Source organism: Gossypium hirsutum, chromosome D05, assembly GCF_007990345.1.
Source record: "Gossypium hirsutum isolate 1008001.06 chromosome D05, Gossypium_hirsutum_v2.1, whole genome shotgun sequence".
Classification (NCBI taxonomy): Eukaryota; Viridiplantae; Streptophyta; class Magnoliopsida; order Malvales; family Malvaceae; genus Gossypium; species Gossypium hirsutum.
Window position 1 is genome coordinate 37192513 of NC_053441.1, and position 16170 is coordinate 37208682.

The 16170-nt window shown below is 34.5% G+C and overlaps 1 protein-coding gene and 1 non-coding gene across 2 annotated transcripts; one reads left to right on the forward strand and one right to left on the reverse strand.

Annotated features, from left to right (window-relative positions):
- Positions 1-1095: 1095 nt before the first annotated feature.
- LOC107903944 (E3 ubiquitin protein ligase RIE1) lies at positions 1096-3619 on the forward strand. The gene is made up of 5 exons (XM_016830169.2): positions 1096-1831; positions 1967-2086; positions 2211-2343; positions 2435-2593; positions 3318-3619. Exons 1-5 carry the CDS (start codon positions 1257-1259, stop codon positions 3477-3479), a joined length of 1149 nt encoding a protein of 382 aa, XP_016685658.1. The 5' UTR covers positions 1096-1256; the 3' UTR covers positions 3480-3619.
- A 4430-nt stretch (positions 3620-8049) lies between these two features.
- On the reverse strand, positions 8050-8156 carry LOC121218033 (small nucleolar RNA R71). Its single transcript, XR_005914305.1, has one exon. It is a non-coding gene; the product is annotated as a small nucleolar RNA R71 (small nucleolar RNA).
- Between the last annotated feature and the right edge of the window lie 8014 nt (positions 8157-16170).

Genomic DNA, 16170 nt, shown 5'->3' on the forward strand with positions numbered 1-16170 from the left:
TTAGAAGTATTGATTAGATTGTGGTCCAAAAGATTTATTCATTTTTTGTCTACACTTGAGTAGGGCAGCTGCAATATCTTTTTTAAAATTGTTTGCTAAATGAATGATGGGTATTTATATTAAATGTTAAATTGTATTTCATCTTTTTTTTATTAAAAATATGTAAATTAATCTCTATATATTAGATTAAATAGTAAAATAGTTATTTCTATTAAAAATTTCATTCATTTTTACAGTTAAAAATTTGACTAACAGAATAATTAGACATCTACACATGGTGTGCCATCATGTTGACCTATAGAAACCAATTTTTAACAGTGAAAAAGGATGGAAGTTTTAACAAAATGACCAATTCGCTCTTTGATTTAAGGTTTAATTTTCTCATTTTTTGAGTAGATGGGACAAAATAAAGCCCAACTCATAATACAAAGTAGTACTTTTACCAAAATTGCTCTCATATTAATTTATACATATGTTATATGAGTTAATTGTACCATACATCCGTAAACTATAACCTTCATTCTAAATTGATCTCCAAATTCTAAAACATTCTAATTATATCCCTAAACTATTGAGAAAATATCAATAGAGCCCTCCAATTACTAAAATAATTAATTTAAGTTAAATGAGAAGTCAAATATTACACGGAATAGTTTAAAATAAAAAGTTTAAAGAAAATTGAATATTGTGAAAATCAAGGTATTGAGATTTTCAAAACTCATACAAGAACTTTATTTTACTTTAAAATTTTTATTTTAAATTAAACCATATAAAATTTGATATGTGATTTAAGAGCTAAATTAAATAATTTTAATAATTAAAGGATTTGGTCGATATAAAATGGATTGTATTAGTTTGTGTTAAGAGTATAAAATAATTGAATTTAAAGTCGAATCAAAGTTGGATGTTTTAGTAAAAAAAAAAAAAGGAATTAGTTCAGACAGCTGAATTCGCATTACTTATCCAAACAAACTTTTTGAATATTGAATCTAATTTACTGTTACAGCTGAAGGATTGTGGAATTGTGATTGCAATCCAAAATGGTTGTACGGTTATACAAAAAATTATAAGAACACTTGTACAATGAAGAATTAAAAACAATTGGGATTAGAAAAGAATACCAAAAAGAACAGAAAACGAACTGACAGTAATACCCTCTTTCAAGTTTCAACCATCGAAAACCAAACCAAACCAAACAGAATCTCTTTCTAAGCAGTCACCTCTTTCATTCAAACATTCCCTTTCCATTTCTATAAATGATTTTCCATTACTTTCCCCTTCTTTCAACCCCAGCAGAATTTAGAATCTCGAAATCAAATTCCCACATGTCTTCCACGTACTCAACCGAAACACCAGCAACTCCCGCCGCCGCCCCGTCTGATCCTCACGCTCCACTCCTCAGCCCCCGCCACTCGGATGCTGCTTCCGCCGCTCAGCTTGCAATGCCGGGTCGGCGGCGTGGAGGGCCGGTGCTCGCGAGGGAGATGGCTGCTCGTGAGCAGGAGGAGCAGAGAGTGGACTGCGGGTACTCGAAGTCGGTCGTGGCGCTGGACATGATGTGGAACGCGGCGTTCGTGGCGTTGTCGGTGGTGATGTTACCGTCTACGATGGATGAGAAACCGAATACTCCTATTAGGCTGTGGGTTTGCGGCTACGCTTTGCTGTGCATGCTGCATGTTGTTTTTGTGTTGTGGGAGTATAGGTGGAGCAACACAAGAACAACATCTGCCGTCGATGAGGAGAGAGGAGACGCTGCTGCCGAGCATGTTAATGATAGTGAAGATGAAGAAGATGGAATTGAAATGAGTCTTTTTGGTTCAAATCAATCTAGGTCAGTTTTTTTTTTAATTTATTTTCATGAAAGCGTTGCATTTTCTTTACATTGGAGCTATATTATGTCTAGAAATTGAAATTTAGGGTGATTAAACTATATTATTCTCACACGGATTTGCTAATGAATTGACAGTGTAGCTAAACGATGTGAATCCTTGAACACAATGGTATCGTTTCTTTGGTGTATAGTAGGCTTCTATTGGGTTGTTTCTGGTGGTGATATCCTTCTGCAAAATGCTCCACGCTTATACTGGTATGTCTTTTTACCAACCTGTTCTTCCACCAAGCAATTTATTTCTCCGTATTTGGTACTTTGAGAGAAATAAAGAGTTGGAGAGAAAGACTTTAGGATATTTAATTGTGCGATATATGTGCAGGTTGGTTGTGGTTTTTCTGGCATTCGATGTGTTCTTTGCAGTCATTTGTGTTGTTTTAGCATGTTTGATCGGGATCGCTCTCTGCTGCTGCTTACCCTGCATCGTCGCAATTCTTTATGCTGTTGCCAAACAGGTACTTAGAAACGCGCACACACAGACACACACACATTGAATAAATCGTTCATAGCTAAGTCATATATTTAATTTCTTGTGCTATTGATTAGGAAGGTGCAGCAGAAGCAGATCTGAGTGTCCTGATGAAATATCGATTTCAGATTATAAACAACGGCGAAATGCCATGTGTGGGGGCAGGGAAAATGGTTCCTGTAGAAATGAGCGGTGGATATTTGGCAAATGAGCACTTACTCTTACCAGAGGATGCTGTAAGTTACAACTTTATCATAGATTTGCATTGTTCTGGTATTAGTTTGAAATCTTTGTTGTTTCAATTCTTCAATTTTCTTAAAGCATCCATATGGATACGGAGATATGAGCTTTCAAAGATCCTTCAAATACTTAAAAAACTAAAGTTAAGCATAACCGTGTAGGACAAATACTTTGTATCTAACATATACTGAACTCCTAGTAACATAGGATTCAATACACTAAAACTCAGGGGTGAGTGTCAGACATGGGTATGTGTTGAGTAGTCGTGTGTTCAATTTTTTCCAAGGTTTCCATGCATTTGGAAAAGGAGGATCATATCCCTATACTCTTATCTCTATATGCAATAGACACGAATGCTTCAAGAAAAATAAAGAGTCGGAGCAACTTAGATTTCTGCTGTCTTGATGCATAAATCTGACTATTGCTAGAATGATAGATGACAAATCTGTGCACACTGCCATTATTAACGTGTCCGGTTATGCCAATCTCAAATGCTGAGAGAGGCACAGTCATTTACTGGGAACTAGCCTTTGAATTTTATCTACTTTTCTTGATTCTGGCCTTACTTCCCTAGCCCGGGGCAGACGGAAGGACCAGTGATGCATTCAATGTTCTTGTTTTCTTTTGGCAAACGAGTTCGTCGACATTTTAGTATCTGCTGAACTAAAACTCTTTTGAATGATTGCTTTACTAACATTCTCCTTTTTCTTCCTTTTGTAGGAGTGTTGTATATGTCTAAGCTCATACGAAGATGGTGTTGACCTCCATTCTCTCCCTTGCAACCACCATTTTCATTCAACATGCATCTTGAGATGGCTCAAGACGAATGCGACATGCCCCCTCTGCAAATACAACATATTGAAAGGAAATGAACACTTATGATGAACACTCATTTCTGGATATATTTATCGGCACTTCCCGCTTATGTACATAGGAGAGTAAATCACGAAGAATAGCAGCACTCAGATAAGTTGTTAGCTTTTTGTTTTCCATTTCTAATGGCATGTTAAATATTGAGTTGATTCTTCTTGTCCCTGCCTGAGTTCGTCCATATAACCCTTATGAAAAAATGGAAATTATTTTCATTGCTTAAGAGTTTTTGGTTGTTCTTGTTTCATCATTAGATAGAATGAGAAATTAATGGATCATTGTACATTTGTCTATAAATTAATGGATTAATGTAAAAAAATAGTTTTACACTAACTCAAAAAAAAAAGAAAAAAGAAAAAGGTTTACACACTTGTATATAATTTTTATTTTAACAATTCAATAGTTTTATTTTATGTTCTATAAACTTAGATTATGCTTATCAAAATTTGAGTATATTAGATAGATTTGAAATTTTATATATATGAAAAATATTATTACTATAGTGTTTTAATCTTTTACATACATTTGAAAATCCTTAATAGAAACCACATGATAAATTTTTTGTTTATCATGTTTTAGTAATAGAAACCACATGATAACATTGGTTTCTTAAAAGGTCTGAAAAATAATTAGTGACTAAGACCAACTTATCAAATATGGGAATCAAAATAACCTTAACTGAAAAAAACTTTTTTTTTTAACTTTAGATTTTATATTTATTTTAGCTTATTAAAATGGAACCAACAAGTTTTTTTTTTCTTTCACCGTGTAATTGAAGTAAAAAAATAATAATGATCTTTACTTTCAAATTTAATTTCATTTTCTTTAGAAAAAAAATGGAATGAAAATTAAAAGATTAGGCTTATTATAAGATTAATCAATGTGAGTGTTAGGTATTTGTTTTTCTTCGTTGAAAGAATTAGTTGATCATTTTATTCTAAAACTTTTAGATTTTTTTTTGTTGATTTCAAGTACTCAAAAGAATTTTAAGCATAAAAATTTAGAAGTTACCTCGTTTTTCTTGTGATATGCTTGAAATTCTGAGTGCTTGAAATCAATCAAGAAAAAAATCTCAAAATTTTTTGAATGAAATTAGTCGACTAATTTTGGTTCTCGTTATTTTCACTTTAAAAGTTGTCACTATAATTACCACCATTATCAAATAACATTTTCAGTTTATTTCATTTTACTTTATTTCTTTTAACATTATATTATATTTTAAAAATTTTACGATCAAATTTTAACATTATTTAGATAAAATGAAATATTTTAACATTATATTATATTTACGATCATTATTTAAAATATACATTTATTAAATAATCATACTAAACATATTTTATAACCTAAATTCAATATTTAATTTTTCAACACTTAATTTTCCAATACTTATGATTTGTACTTAATTAATATTATTCTTATTTTGGCCAACTAATACTGATAATGAAGTACAAATCTAGACTCGAAACTTAACTTGAGTTTAATTATCACATTTATTAAATAATCATATTAAACATATTTTATAACCTAACTTAGTTGGCTCGGGTTCAAATCTTGTCACTCTCATTTTTCACCCTATAAAAAAACCTAACTAATAAATATTGTAATATTTGATAGATAAATTGGAAAGCATATAATAAGAATATTTTACTTTGTTTGATTATTGTATTAGAAAGTAAAACATAAATATTATCTTATAAATTATCAATTTTGCCTTAAAGGGAAAAAAAGCTTGATAAATTTTATCTATATAACACCGCGCACTCGACTTGGTTGTTAGATTCGAGTGCGAGATGTCGATGTCACAATATGTTGCCAGAGAAACTCAAACATTATTCATCAATAATTAAGTTAAGAAAGAAACTTCTAAAATATTTTTATAAATTTTAGAAATATTTTAAAATCATTTATAGATCTTTAAAATCGATTTAAAACACTTTAAGTTTGGTTTCTAGGTGATCAGAAGTGTTCGGGATCGAGTAAGGATCCCCGAGGGTCAAAATAGCACAAAATAATGGAGAGATCCTATTCTGCCTGACTTTTATCGGTACAAGTGGGTACTTGTACCGATATAAGTACATGTTATTGTAGCATTGGATATATTATTTGACTTGTACCAATACAAGTGACCCCTTATACCTATACAAGTTTGTCTAAACCCAAAACTCATTTAATTTGTCCAAAAACATTAACATATCAAAACCAAGATTTGTAGTACTTAAAAATCAAGTTTCAATCACTATTTACACTCATACATACTCAACCAAACATCATGGACTCAACCATGTTCATTAGTTACCAAACTTAAACATCAAGTTAACATAGTTGACAAACAAGCAACTAATCATTTACATACATAACATAATATTTAGACTTTTAATTTCATCATGCTTAACCAACAATCTCTTCAATTAAACATATCATACATGACTTTCTAATTGTCTAAACCTAGGTACATGTCGTTGATAACTCTTGGAAAGAGTTATATTTCAAGTCTCTAAACTTGGTTAATTATTTGTATTTAAGTAGATGTATTTGCATTTTAGGATATTATATTAGTATTTTTAGAACATTGCATCATGAAGCTTGGATTGTGCTTAAATGTTATTATGTTACTTTTACTTGTGGTGGAAAGGGTTTGTTTGTGTTTGAATGACAGGTGTAGAATAAAGTAAAGAAATGAATGAGTGAAGTTTTGTTATGGCAAAATGTTGGACGGATTGCCAACATTATTGCCATGGAAATTCTAGGAAAACATTGAGTTAGCATTCAATTCGTGCCACTCTCAGTCAGCTGTACTTATACCAGAAAGATCTACCTGAAAAAGAGGGAGGAAAAATTGTGTACTGAAAGGGGGATCTACCCTATAAAAAGTGAGGAAAAAATGAGAGAGAAAAAGGAAGGAGAAGCCTTTCTCAGAGGAAAGATCTTGAGGTGGAAATTGAGGGTAGCAGTAGAGTCTAAGCAGCAGAGCAAAACACAAGGGAGAAGAAAAAGGCAGTCAGCCTGGTCTTTGTAAGGCATTGTTTCACCGGAGTTGAGGGCTGGATCGGGGAAAGCTTCTTGAAGTTCTTCCTTTATTTTCTTAAAATTACTTCTTTGCGAAATTAATTGTTAACGATGTTGAATGATATTTTGAATTTTGATTTATTAACCAACCCATGAGTTAAATCTCATTGGGTTGAGATTACTGGATGATACTTGAATTTTCCATTAATGTTGAAGCTTGGATTTAATCCATTTTAATGTTTCATTCAATTTGTTCTTTCGAATTGCATGCATGAAATCTCTAGACATAGATGAATGCACATTATGCTTATAAACATAATCTAATTTTGAAAAGGCTAGGTTAGTTAGACCACAATTGATTGATACGAGTGGATGTTTGATAGAATGCCCATAATAGTCTCTAGACATAAAGTAGCGTTCGTGCAATGTGATGAGTAATCGGTACTGGGATTCTGATTTAAGGTCTATGTCTATATATCCCTTTAGGTGAGGTATCCTAAGGTCTTGCTCTCAAAAGAAGCAGACCATTTCAAATCCATTCTGAGCAGTAAGTTGATTAAGAATTTGCCGAGACATTATTAGTTTATAAGGGTAGATTCATAATAATCCCAACCTTCCCATTCAATAGCGTAAACCCTCTCACTTTTATCTTGTTATATTTTCCATAGCATATTTTCAAAAATTTGTTTGTTTACATATTACGCACATCATCATTATTTTGATTACCTTTGCATTTCTGTCATTGTTTTAGCTTAACATAATTCACACACTTCATAACAACAACTTAAGCTAACTAATCTTATTTAATCCATGTGGAGACGATATTACTTATCATTATATTACTTGATTCGACGTGTATACTTGCACATTAGAATACTATATTCACACGTGACAAGTTTTTGGCGTCGTTACTGGGGATCGACAATTTGGTAAAATTTAGTTTTGTTACTGCTTATCTAATTCCATTAGTTTTATCTAACTTAGTTGTCTTTAATTTTTCCAGGATTGCCATTAGTGTATGAGAATAGGCATTCCTGTTAACGAAGAATATCCTCTTGACCCAGAGATTGAGAAAACTTTACCAAAAAGGAAAAGAGAACTGCGAGATATGGCTAGGATCCGAAATGATCTAGGTATGGAAGATCCATTGCATATGAATGGCCAGGATGTTGACATGCTTATTCCTCATGTGATAGATGACCGAGACAGGCCTATTCGTGAGCATATAGTACCAATTCTGGATTATTTGAACCCAGGGATAGTCAAACCACCTATTCAAGCTCAACATTTTGAGTTGAAATCGGTAATGTTTCAGATGTTACAAACGGTAGGACAGTTCAGTGGGTTGCCTACTGAAGATCCATGACTGCATTTAAGACTTTTCCTAAAAGTATGTGATTCGTTCATGAAACAGGGTGTTCTTGAAGACGCCCTGCGACTTAAACTGTTTCCATATTTATTGAGAGGTCATGCTAGAGAATGGTTGAATACTTTTCTGTTAGGGACGGTGGCATCTTGGAATGATCTTTGACAAAGGTTTTTGCTAGGCTATAATCCGCCTAATATGAATGCCAAGCTTAGTAATGACATCACATCTTTTCGGTAATCAGAAGATGAGATGTTGTATGAAGCTTGGGAAAGATTTAAGGAATTACTTTGGAAATGTTCGATGCATGGAATCCACCACTAGACACAGATATAAATGTTTTATAATGGGTTAAACGTGCATACAAGGATGGTAGTTAATGCTTCTTCCAATGGTACCTTGTTGGATAAATCCTATAATGAAGCATATGAAATTTTGGAAAGGATAGCCAATAATGATTGTCAATATCCTACCAGGAGAATTGGGGCTGGCAGAAGAGCTACTAGCATTGTAGAGCTCGATGCAATCACTTCATTAATAGCCCTCGATGAAATCACTTCGTTAATATCCCAGGTATCATCTTTAGCTAACATGATCAAAATAATGGAGAGACTGACTATAGTTTAGGAGATAAAATCAGCCGAACTTCTGTATCTATTGTGGGGAAGATCATGTGTTTGATGAATGTGCATCAAACTCAGCCTCTGTGTATTACATGAGCAATTTCAACCGTATCCCTATTCCAACACCTACAATCTAGGGTGGAATCAACACCCAAACTTTAGCTGGAATAATAAAAAGTGGGAAATTCCAATAATGTTATTAGACAGAATACCGTAAGTGCATCACCTGGTTATAATCAGCCTATGCCGCGGCAGAATGTTCAACAAAATTCAGCATCATCTTCTTCAGCTATTGAAACTTTGTTGAAGGAATACATGGTCAAAAGTGACTCCGTGATCTAGAGTCAAGCTGCATCCCTAAGAGATTTGGAAAATAAAGTGGGACAAATCCGTAATTCTCTAAATTCGAGACCACAAGGAGCATTTCCAAGTGATACTGAGAATGCGAGATCACAAGGGAAGGAGCATTGTAAGGCAATCACTCTCAGAAGTGGTACTCAGCTGAATGAAGTTTTTAGAGATGCCACTGCTGAAGAGGAAGATTCGAGTCATAATCAAGGACAGATCGCTGAACCATCTAAAAATCAACCTACAACTGAAAAGGCCAAACAAAAGAACAATGCAGTAGAATAAAATCATATGGTCAAACTGAATGCCACAGCAAAACAATATCACTTGTTTGAAGGAATGCCACTGCCACATTTTTTCTCAGTGATTTTAGAATTTCAAGCAAGATTTTTAGTTCAAGAGATCTTTGAATGTCTTGAAACAACTTTATATCAACTTACCATTGGTGGAAGTTTTGGAGTAAATGCCCAATTACGTAAAATTCATGAAGGATAAATTGTCAAAGAAGCGACGATTGGGGGGATTTGAAACTGCTGCTCTCGCTAAAGAGTGCACAACGATGCTGATGAACAAATTGCCTCCAAAGTTAAAGGACTTAGGGAGTTTTACTATCCCTTGTTCAATTGGAAATCATTATGTTGGTAAAGGCATTATGTGATTTAGGATCAAGTATAAATTTAATGCCTATGTCTACCCTAAAGTACTGGGAATTGAGAAGACAAGCCCACCATAGTCACGCTGCAGTTACTTGATCAATCTTACGCACATTCGAAAGGTAAATTTGAAGATGTACTGGTAATAGGAGATAAATTTATTTTTACAACCAATTTTATTATTTTAGAATGTGAGGCTGATAAAGATGTGCCGATTATTCTTGGAAGACCTTTTCTTGCTACAAGTAGAATGTTAATTGATGTGCAAAAAAGTGAGTTAACAATGAAGGTAAATGGTCAACAAATTACTTTCAATGTATTCGATGCCTTGAAATGTGCTAATGAAAATGAGGAGTGTCACGCCATTGGGTTGATCAAAACAGTAGTGGAGGAGAAGTTTGCAAAATTTTGTCATGATAATTTTGATGATGATGATGATGATCTATCTAAGCTAAGTGAAGCAGAAACGCTTGTAGAACTCGGTGAAGTCATGGAGACCAAGCAATTGATGGATAGACTAGGGAAAAAGTTTGGATCCTTGAATTTATCAGATCGTTCTTTTAAACTTTCTAAATTTTCTATAGAGGAACCTCCCACACTAGAGTTAAAGCCTTTGCCATTGCATTTAAAGTATGCCTACTTGGGAGACAACAACACTCTACTAGTAGTTATATCTGTAGAATTGACACCTAATCAAGATGTCAAGTTGCTAGATGTTCTAAGGAGATACAAGAAGGCGTTGGGATGGACAATTGCCGACATTAAGGGAATCAACCTTGTTATATGCATGCATAAGATATTGTTGGAAGATTGCCATAACAATTCTATCGAACAACAAAAAAGGTTGAACCCAATTATGAAAGAAGTTATCAAGAAGGAGATAGTTAAGTGGCTCAACACTGTTCAGATAGTTCGTGGGTAAGCCTTGTACAATGTGTACCCAAGAAATGAGGTGTCATAGTAGTTAGCAATGATAACAATGGGTTCATATCAACTCGTACTGTCATGGGATGGAGAGTATGCATGGACTATCGCAAGCTTAACAAGGCAACTAGGAAGGACCATTTTCCCTTTCCATTCATCGATCAAATGTTGGATAAATTAGATGTAAAAGCCTTCTACTGTTTCTTGGATGGGTATTCAGGGTATAACTAGATTGCCATAGCTCCTAGTGAATAAGAGAAGACCACTTTCACATGTCCATACGAAACTTTCATGTTTATACGAATGCCATTTGAGTTGTGTAATGCCCCAGCAAAATTTATAGGTTGCATGATGGCGATATTCTTGGTCATGGTGGAAAACTTTCTGGAAGTTTTCATGGACAATTTCTTTTAGTTTTGTAGTACCTTCTAGAGCTGCTTGAAGAACTTAGAATTTGTTCTTTGTCACTGTGAAGAAAATAATCTTGTTTTGAATTGGGAAAAATATCACAGCAAGGGATTGTAGTAGACAAAGTCAAAATTGAGGTGACCAAAAAGTTGTTGCCTCCACTGTGAAACGCATTACGAGTTTCTTAGGCTACGCAGGATTTTATAGAAGCTTTATTAAGGATTTCTCAAATATATCCAAACCTCTCTATGTTTTGTTAGAGCATAATAGACCCTTCAATTTTGATGAACCTTGCTTGCAAACATTTGAAGAATTGAAGAAGCAATTGGTGACAGCACCGATTGTAATACTATCGGAGTGGACACTACCATTTGAACTTATGTGTGATGCCAGTGACTTTACGATAGGTGTAGTATTGGGGCAAAGGAAAAACATAATATTTCATGCTATATATTATGCAAGTAACAAACCCGTAACTCAACTACACTGCCATTGAAAAAGAGTTATTGGTTGTGGTATTCGCGTTTAATAAATTTCAGATTTTATTTAGTTAGTACCAAGGTTACAGTTTATATAGACCATTCTGCATTCAAGTATTAGGTGGCCAAGAAATATGCCAAGCCAAGGTTGATTCGATGGATACTTTTGCTGCAGGAATTTGATCTAGAAATTAGAGATAGAAAATAGACTGAGAATCAAGTGGTTGATCACTTGTCGATATTGGAAGGTGGACTTAAAGATGACAATATTCAAATCATTAAGGAAGACTTCCCAAATGAGCAATTGTTAGTTGCCATGGCATTACCTTGGTATGCCAATATCTTGAATTTCTTAGTGTGAGTGAGTTGATGCCCCCTAATCTCAATAGCCAAAGAAGGAGAAAACTTCTTCACGATGGCAGACACTATTATTGGGATAAGCCTTTCTTATTCAAGTATTGTACTGATCAAATAATTAGGAGATGTGTCCTTGATGAAAAAATTCAAAGCATTTTGCAACATTGTCATTCAACTCCTTATAGGGGACATTTTGGAGGTATGAGAATTGCTATTAAGGTTCTTCAATCTGGCTTTTGTTGGCTGAGCATGTTCAAATATGCTCATGACTTTTACCAGGATGTAACTGTTGTCGAAAGACGAGCAACCTCTCTAGGAGGCATGAAATGCCACTGAAAATATTCTAAAGATTAAGTTGTTTGTTGTCTGGGAGTAGAATTTATGGGTCTATTTCCACCCTCCTAGAGAAATTTATACATACTTGTGGTAGTTGACTACGTATTAAATTGGGTTAAAGCTGTAGCTCTCCCTACTAATCATGCCAAATTAGTGATGAAGTTCTTGCACAAAAATATCTTTACAAGATTTGGTACACCTTACGCACTTATTAGTGATAAAGGCTCTCATTTTGATTACAAATTCGTTGCTAATCCCTTGCATAGGTATGGGGTGAAACATAAGATTGCCATGACATATCATCACCCAAAAAATAGCTAAGCTAAAGGTTCTAATAGAGAAATTAAGTAGATTTTGGAGAAAGCGGTGAACCCAACTCACAAGGATTGGTCATCCAAACTGGATGAAGCTTTATGGGCTTACCATACTGCGTTCAAAACACCATTGGAGATGTCACCTTTTAAGTTGGTTTATGAGAAGCCTTGCCATCTACCTGTCGAGCTGGAACATAAATCATTTTGGGCTATTAAGAAGCTAAACATGGATTGGATCACTGCTGGACATAAACAATTATTAGAGCTGAATGAAATGGATGAATTCCGAGCTCAGTCATACGAGAACGCTTAACTGTATAAAGAAAAGACCAAGCGCTGGCATGACAAAAGGATTATGCCACGAAAATTTGAACCCATACAGCAGTTGTTTTTATTCAACTTTAGGCTCAAATTGTTTCTGGGCAAATTAAAATCTTGCTGGTCATGACCTTTTGAAGTAGCCCACATATATCCTCATGGAGATGTGGATGTTAAAGATGTTAAGACTGGGCTCACATTTAAAATAAATGGGCAATGCTTGAAGCATTATTGGGGGTGCTCCTATGACTTAAGATAAACAGTCCATTGATCTCCGAGATGTTTAACTTCAGCGTCTCGTTTATTTCTTTTTATTTTTAGTTTTGCCGATTTTTAATTTCTCTTAGATATTTCATTTACTTGATTTAATAAATTTTATTTTGTATTGCAGGTATTTGTGTTTTTTATGGTAATAGAGGGTTCAGGCCCTACGTTGCTCTTTGGCCCATCGGCTATTGTTTCCTAAATATTTGGCTTTCCAAATATATATTTTTTAGTTTTTGCTTTCCCTCCAATTTCAATCACACCATAATCAAGCCAATATTACCACTCATCCACTCGTCCACATCACCCTATTACTTTGCCGTCGTGTTATTTTTCTTTTACCCAAATCGTTTCATATTCTTTTACAGTTAACCTTAGTTTTCTTTTTCTCCAAACTTACTTGTATTTCTTTTACTCCTGCAAGTTTTCACATTTTTTGTCTACCATTTGCTCTACCTTCTCCTAATGGCCAAACGTTTTACCGCAACCATCTACTTTTCCACCACGCACATTTTTCAACCAAACAACAATAGATTGGTACATGCACAATATCTCCAAGCGTCCTTTTTGCTTGGAAAAAAAGCTTCTTTTTTCGAGAATAGCCCTTTATGGGATATGATGAGTCTATTTCTTCTGTAGTAGAACAACTTGGATGGTAAGTTTTCTATTTACATCTAGAAGATGTTTTGACAAATGTGGTTTGTGAGTTCTATGCTCATCTTACTTATCCTAATAATGCTTTTATTTATGTGCAGAGAGCATCAGTGCTCTTTGATGAATAGTCCATCAATACTCAGTACGGTCTATCTGATGTTCAAAATGAACACACTCAGTTTACCACTACAATCGCTACGAATGGTCTGAATCAAGTTCTTCAATACCTATGTGTAGCAGGTACTAAATGGACGGTGTCAAGACAGGATTGTTACACTGTAGAGAGGGCCCATTTGAAACCCAACTATAGGGTTTTGTACCACTTCTTTAAAACATGCCTAATTCCTTCCACTCATAACTCCACGATTTCTAATGAGTGGATGTTGCTGCTCTATTCCATCATAAAAGGAAGTAAGATAAATGTAGTAAAAATTATATTCAAAGAAGTCTACTGGTACGCCCAGAAGAATTAGGGAGCCTTAATTTCCCTCTCTCATCACCGCGTTATGCTAGCGTATGAATGTCTTTGTCCAGGCCAATGAAGATGTTATTCCAAATGAAGGGGCCATTATGAAGCAAATTGTTGCAAAGTTTTCAGAGGAGGATTTGCCATGACATCTACCCTCTGGTTCTGCTTCTACCTCTTCTACCCCAACCTATGCCACTACAACCCCATCCACCTCTAATAGTGTCTTTGAGCAGCAAGTGCTCACTTCATTCAAAGATTTGCAAAGGCGATTCACTCTATTTGAGACCTAACAATTGAGGATTGTTATAGACTTGGCACGGACACAGGAATAAATGGCCATCTTCTAGGCTTATGTAGAAAGGAGAGACGTTGTGATAAAGAGGTCCCTGCAAAAGAATTTCACCAGGCCTATGCCTGCGTCTCCTAGCTTCCTAAAGGAATTACACTTAGATGTAGATGAAGATAAAGGTGAAGCAGAGGCCGGTGAGACAGACCCTGCACCTATACACCCTGTCGTTGGAGGACAAGAAGCACAGAAACTTGCGTAGGATGACAAAATTGAATCAGTTGGTATTGCACCTGATAATGAATGCAAAGAAACAGCTAACCCAACTTATGCAGCACTTGCGGATGGCCCTGCTGTTGTCCCACCTCTATTAACTGAACAAATGACAAAGCAAGATCGTGAGATCAACAAGATTATTGATGACTTCACCAAATCTGATAATGTAGAGGATGATGTGCCAATCCATTCATTGAAACAGAAGACGCGTTACAAGCATGCTGCGCAAAAATCCACTTGCTCTAATTAAATTAAAAAAAAATTCACTCCAAGTATTCATAATTTTTTTGCCATTTGTTTCTCTTTTCATTCCATCATGCATTTATTATTTTTGTCATATCATTTTCTATATATATATGTTTTTGCATTTATGATTCTTGTTTGTTCATGGATTGAGGACAGTGTATCCCTTAGGTTTGGGGGTGTGTTGTGCATATAAGATGCATTACATATTTAGTTAAGTATGTTCATTTTAGTATTTTTATTCATTTTCCGTTCATTTTGTCATTTATTTTGTCATAACATACATAAATTCCAAAGATTGTTAGACTGTGATGAGTATATTTTTGCTTATGATGTTCGATAAAGAGCTTAATTCTTCACTAAACCTAGAAAATTGTGACAGTGAATTAGGTGAGTTTAGCTTAGGATAGTTGCTTGAAATTTAATCCCTAAAAGTAGAATGTCCTAATTCCAATTACAATTAGTCTATTGTAAGTTTCTTTTAATAAACTTAGAGATTCTTGAAGCTAAATTTAGTAAAATTAAACTACTCAATCACGAATAAAATGACAAAGTTTAAGTAAAATCAAGAGAAAAATCAAAGAAATGCCATGAAACACTCCAACACTCCAATGCTTGAAATTACCGAATAGGTCAGCAATATTTTGTTTACTCCATTGTGGTATTGATTAGAAAAGCAGGTTTAAGTAAGAGTGTGTTAAAAAGAGGAGAAGAAAGTAGTTTAGGGCACACCACTCTAGTAACAGGCTGAGTAGCTAAAGAGGTAGTTGTTTGCTCCATCCATCTTCTAAGCCAAAAACCTTAGCTTCATGAGTGAGTTCCATTCAAAATTTGATCTATTTTAATGTTTCATTCAATTTGTTCTTTCAAATTGCATGCATGCAATCTCTAGACATAGATGAATGCACAATATGCTTATAAACATAATCTAATTCTGTAAAGGTTAGGTTAGTTAGACCACAATTGATTGATATGAGTGGGTGTTCGATAAAATGCCTATAGTAGTATCTAAACATAGAGCAGTGTTCATACAGAGTGATGAGTAATCAGTACTGGGATTCTCATCTGAGGTCTATAGACATATATATTTCCTTAGGTGAGGTATCCTAAGGTCTTGCTCTCGAAAGAAGCAGACCATTTCAAATCCATTCTGAGTAGTAAGTTGATTAAGAATTTGCGGAGGCATTATTGGTTTATAAGGGTAGATTTCTAGTAATCCCAGCCTTCCCAATCAACAGCGTAAACCTTTTCACTTTTTTCTTGGTATATTTGCCATAGTATATTTTTAAATATTTGTTTGTTTATATATTGCACACATCATCATTATTTTGATTACCATTTCATTTATGTCATTATTTTGCCTTAGCATAATGCAG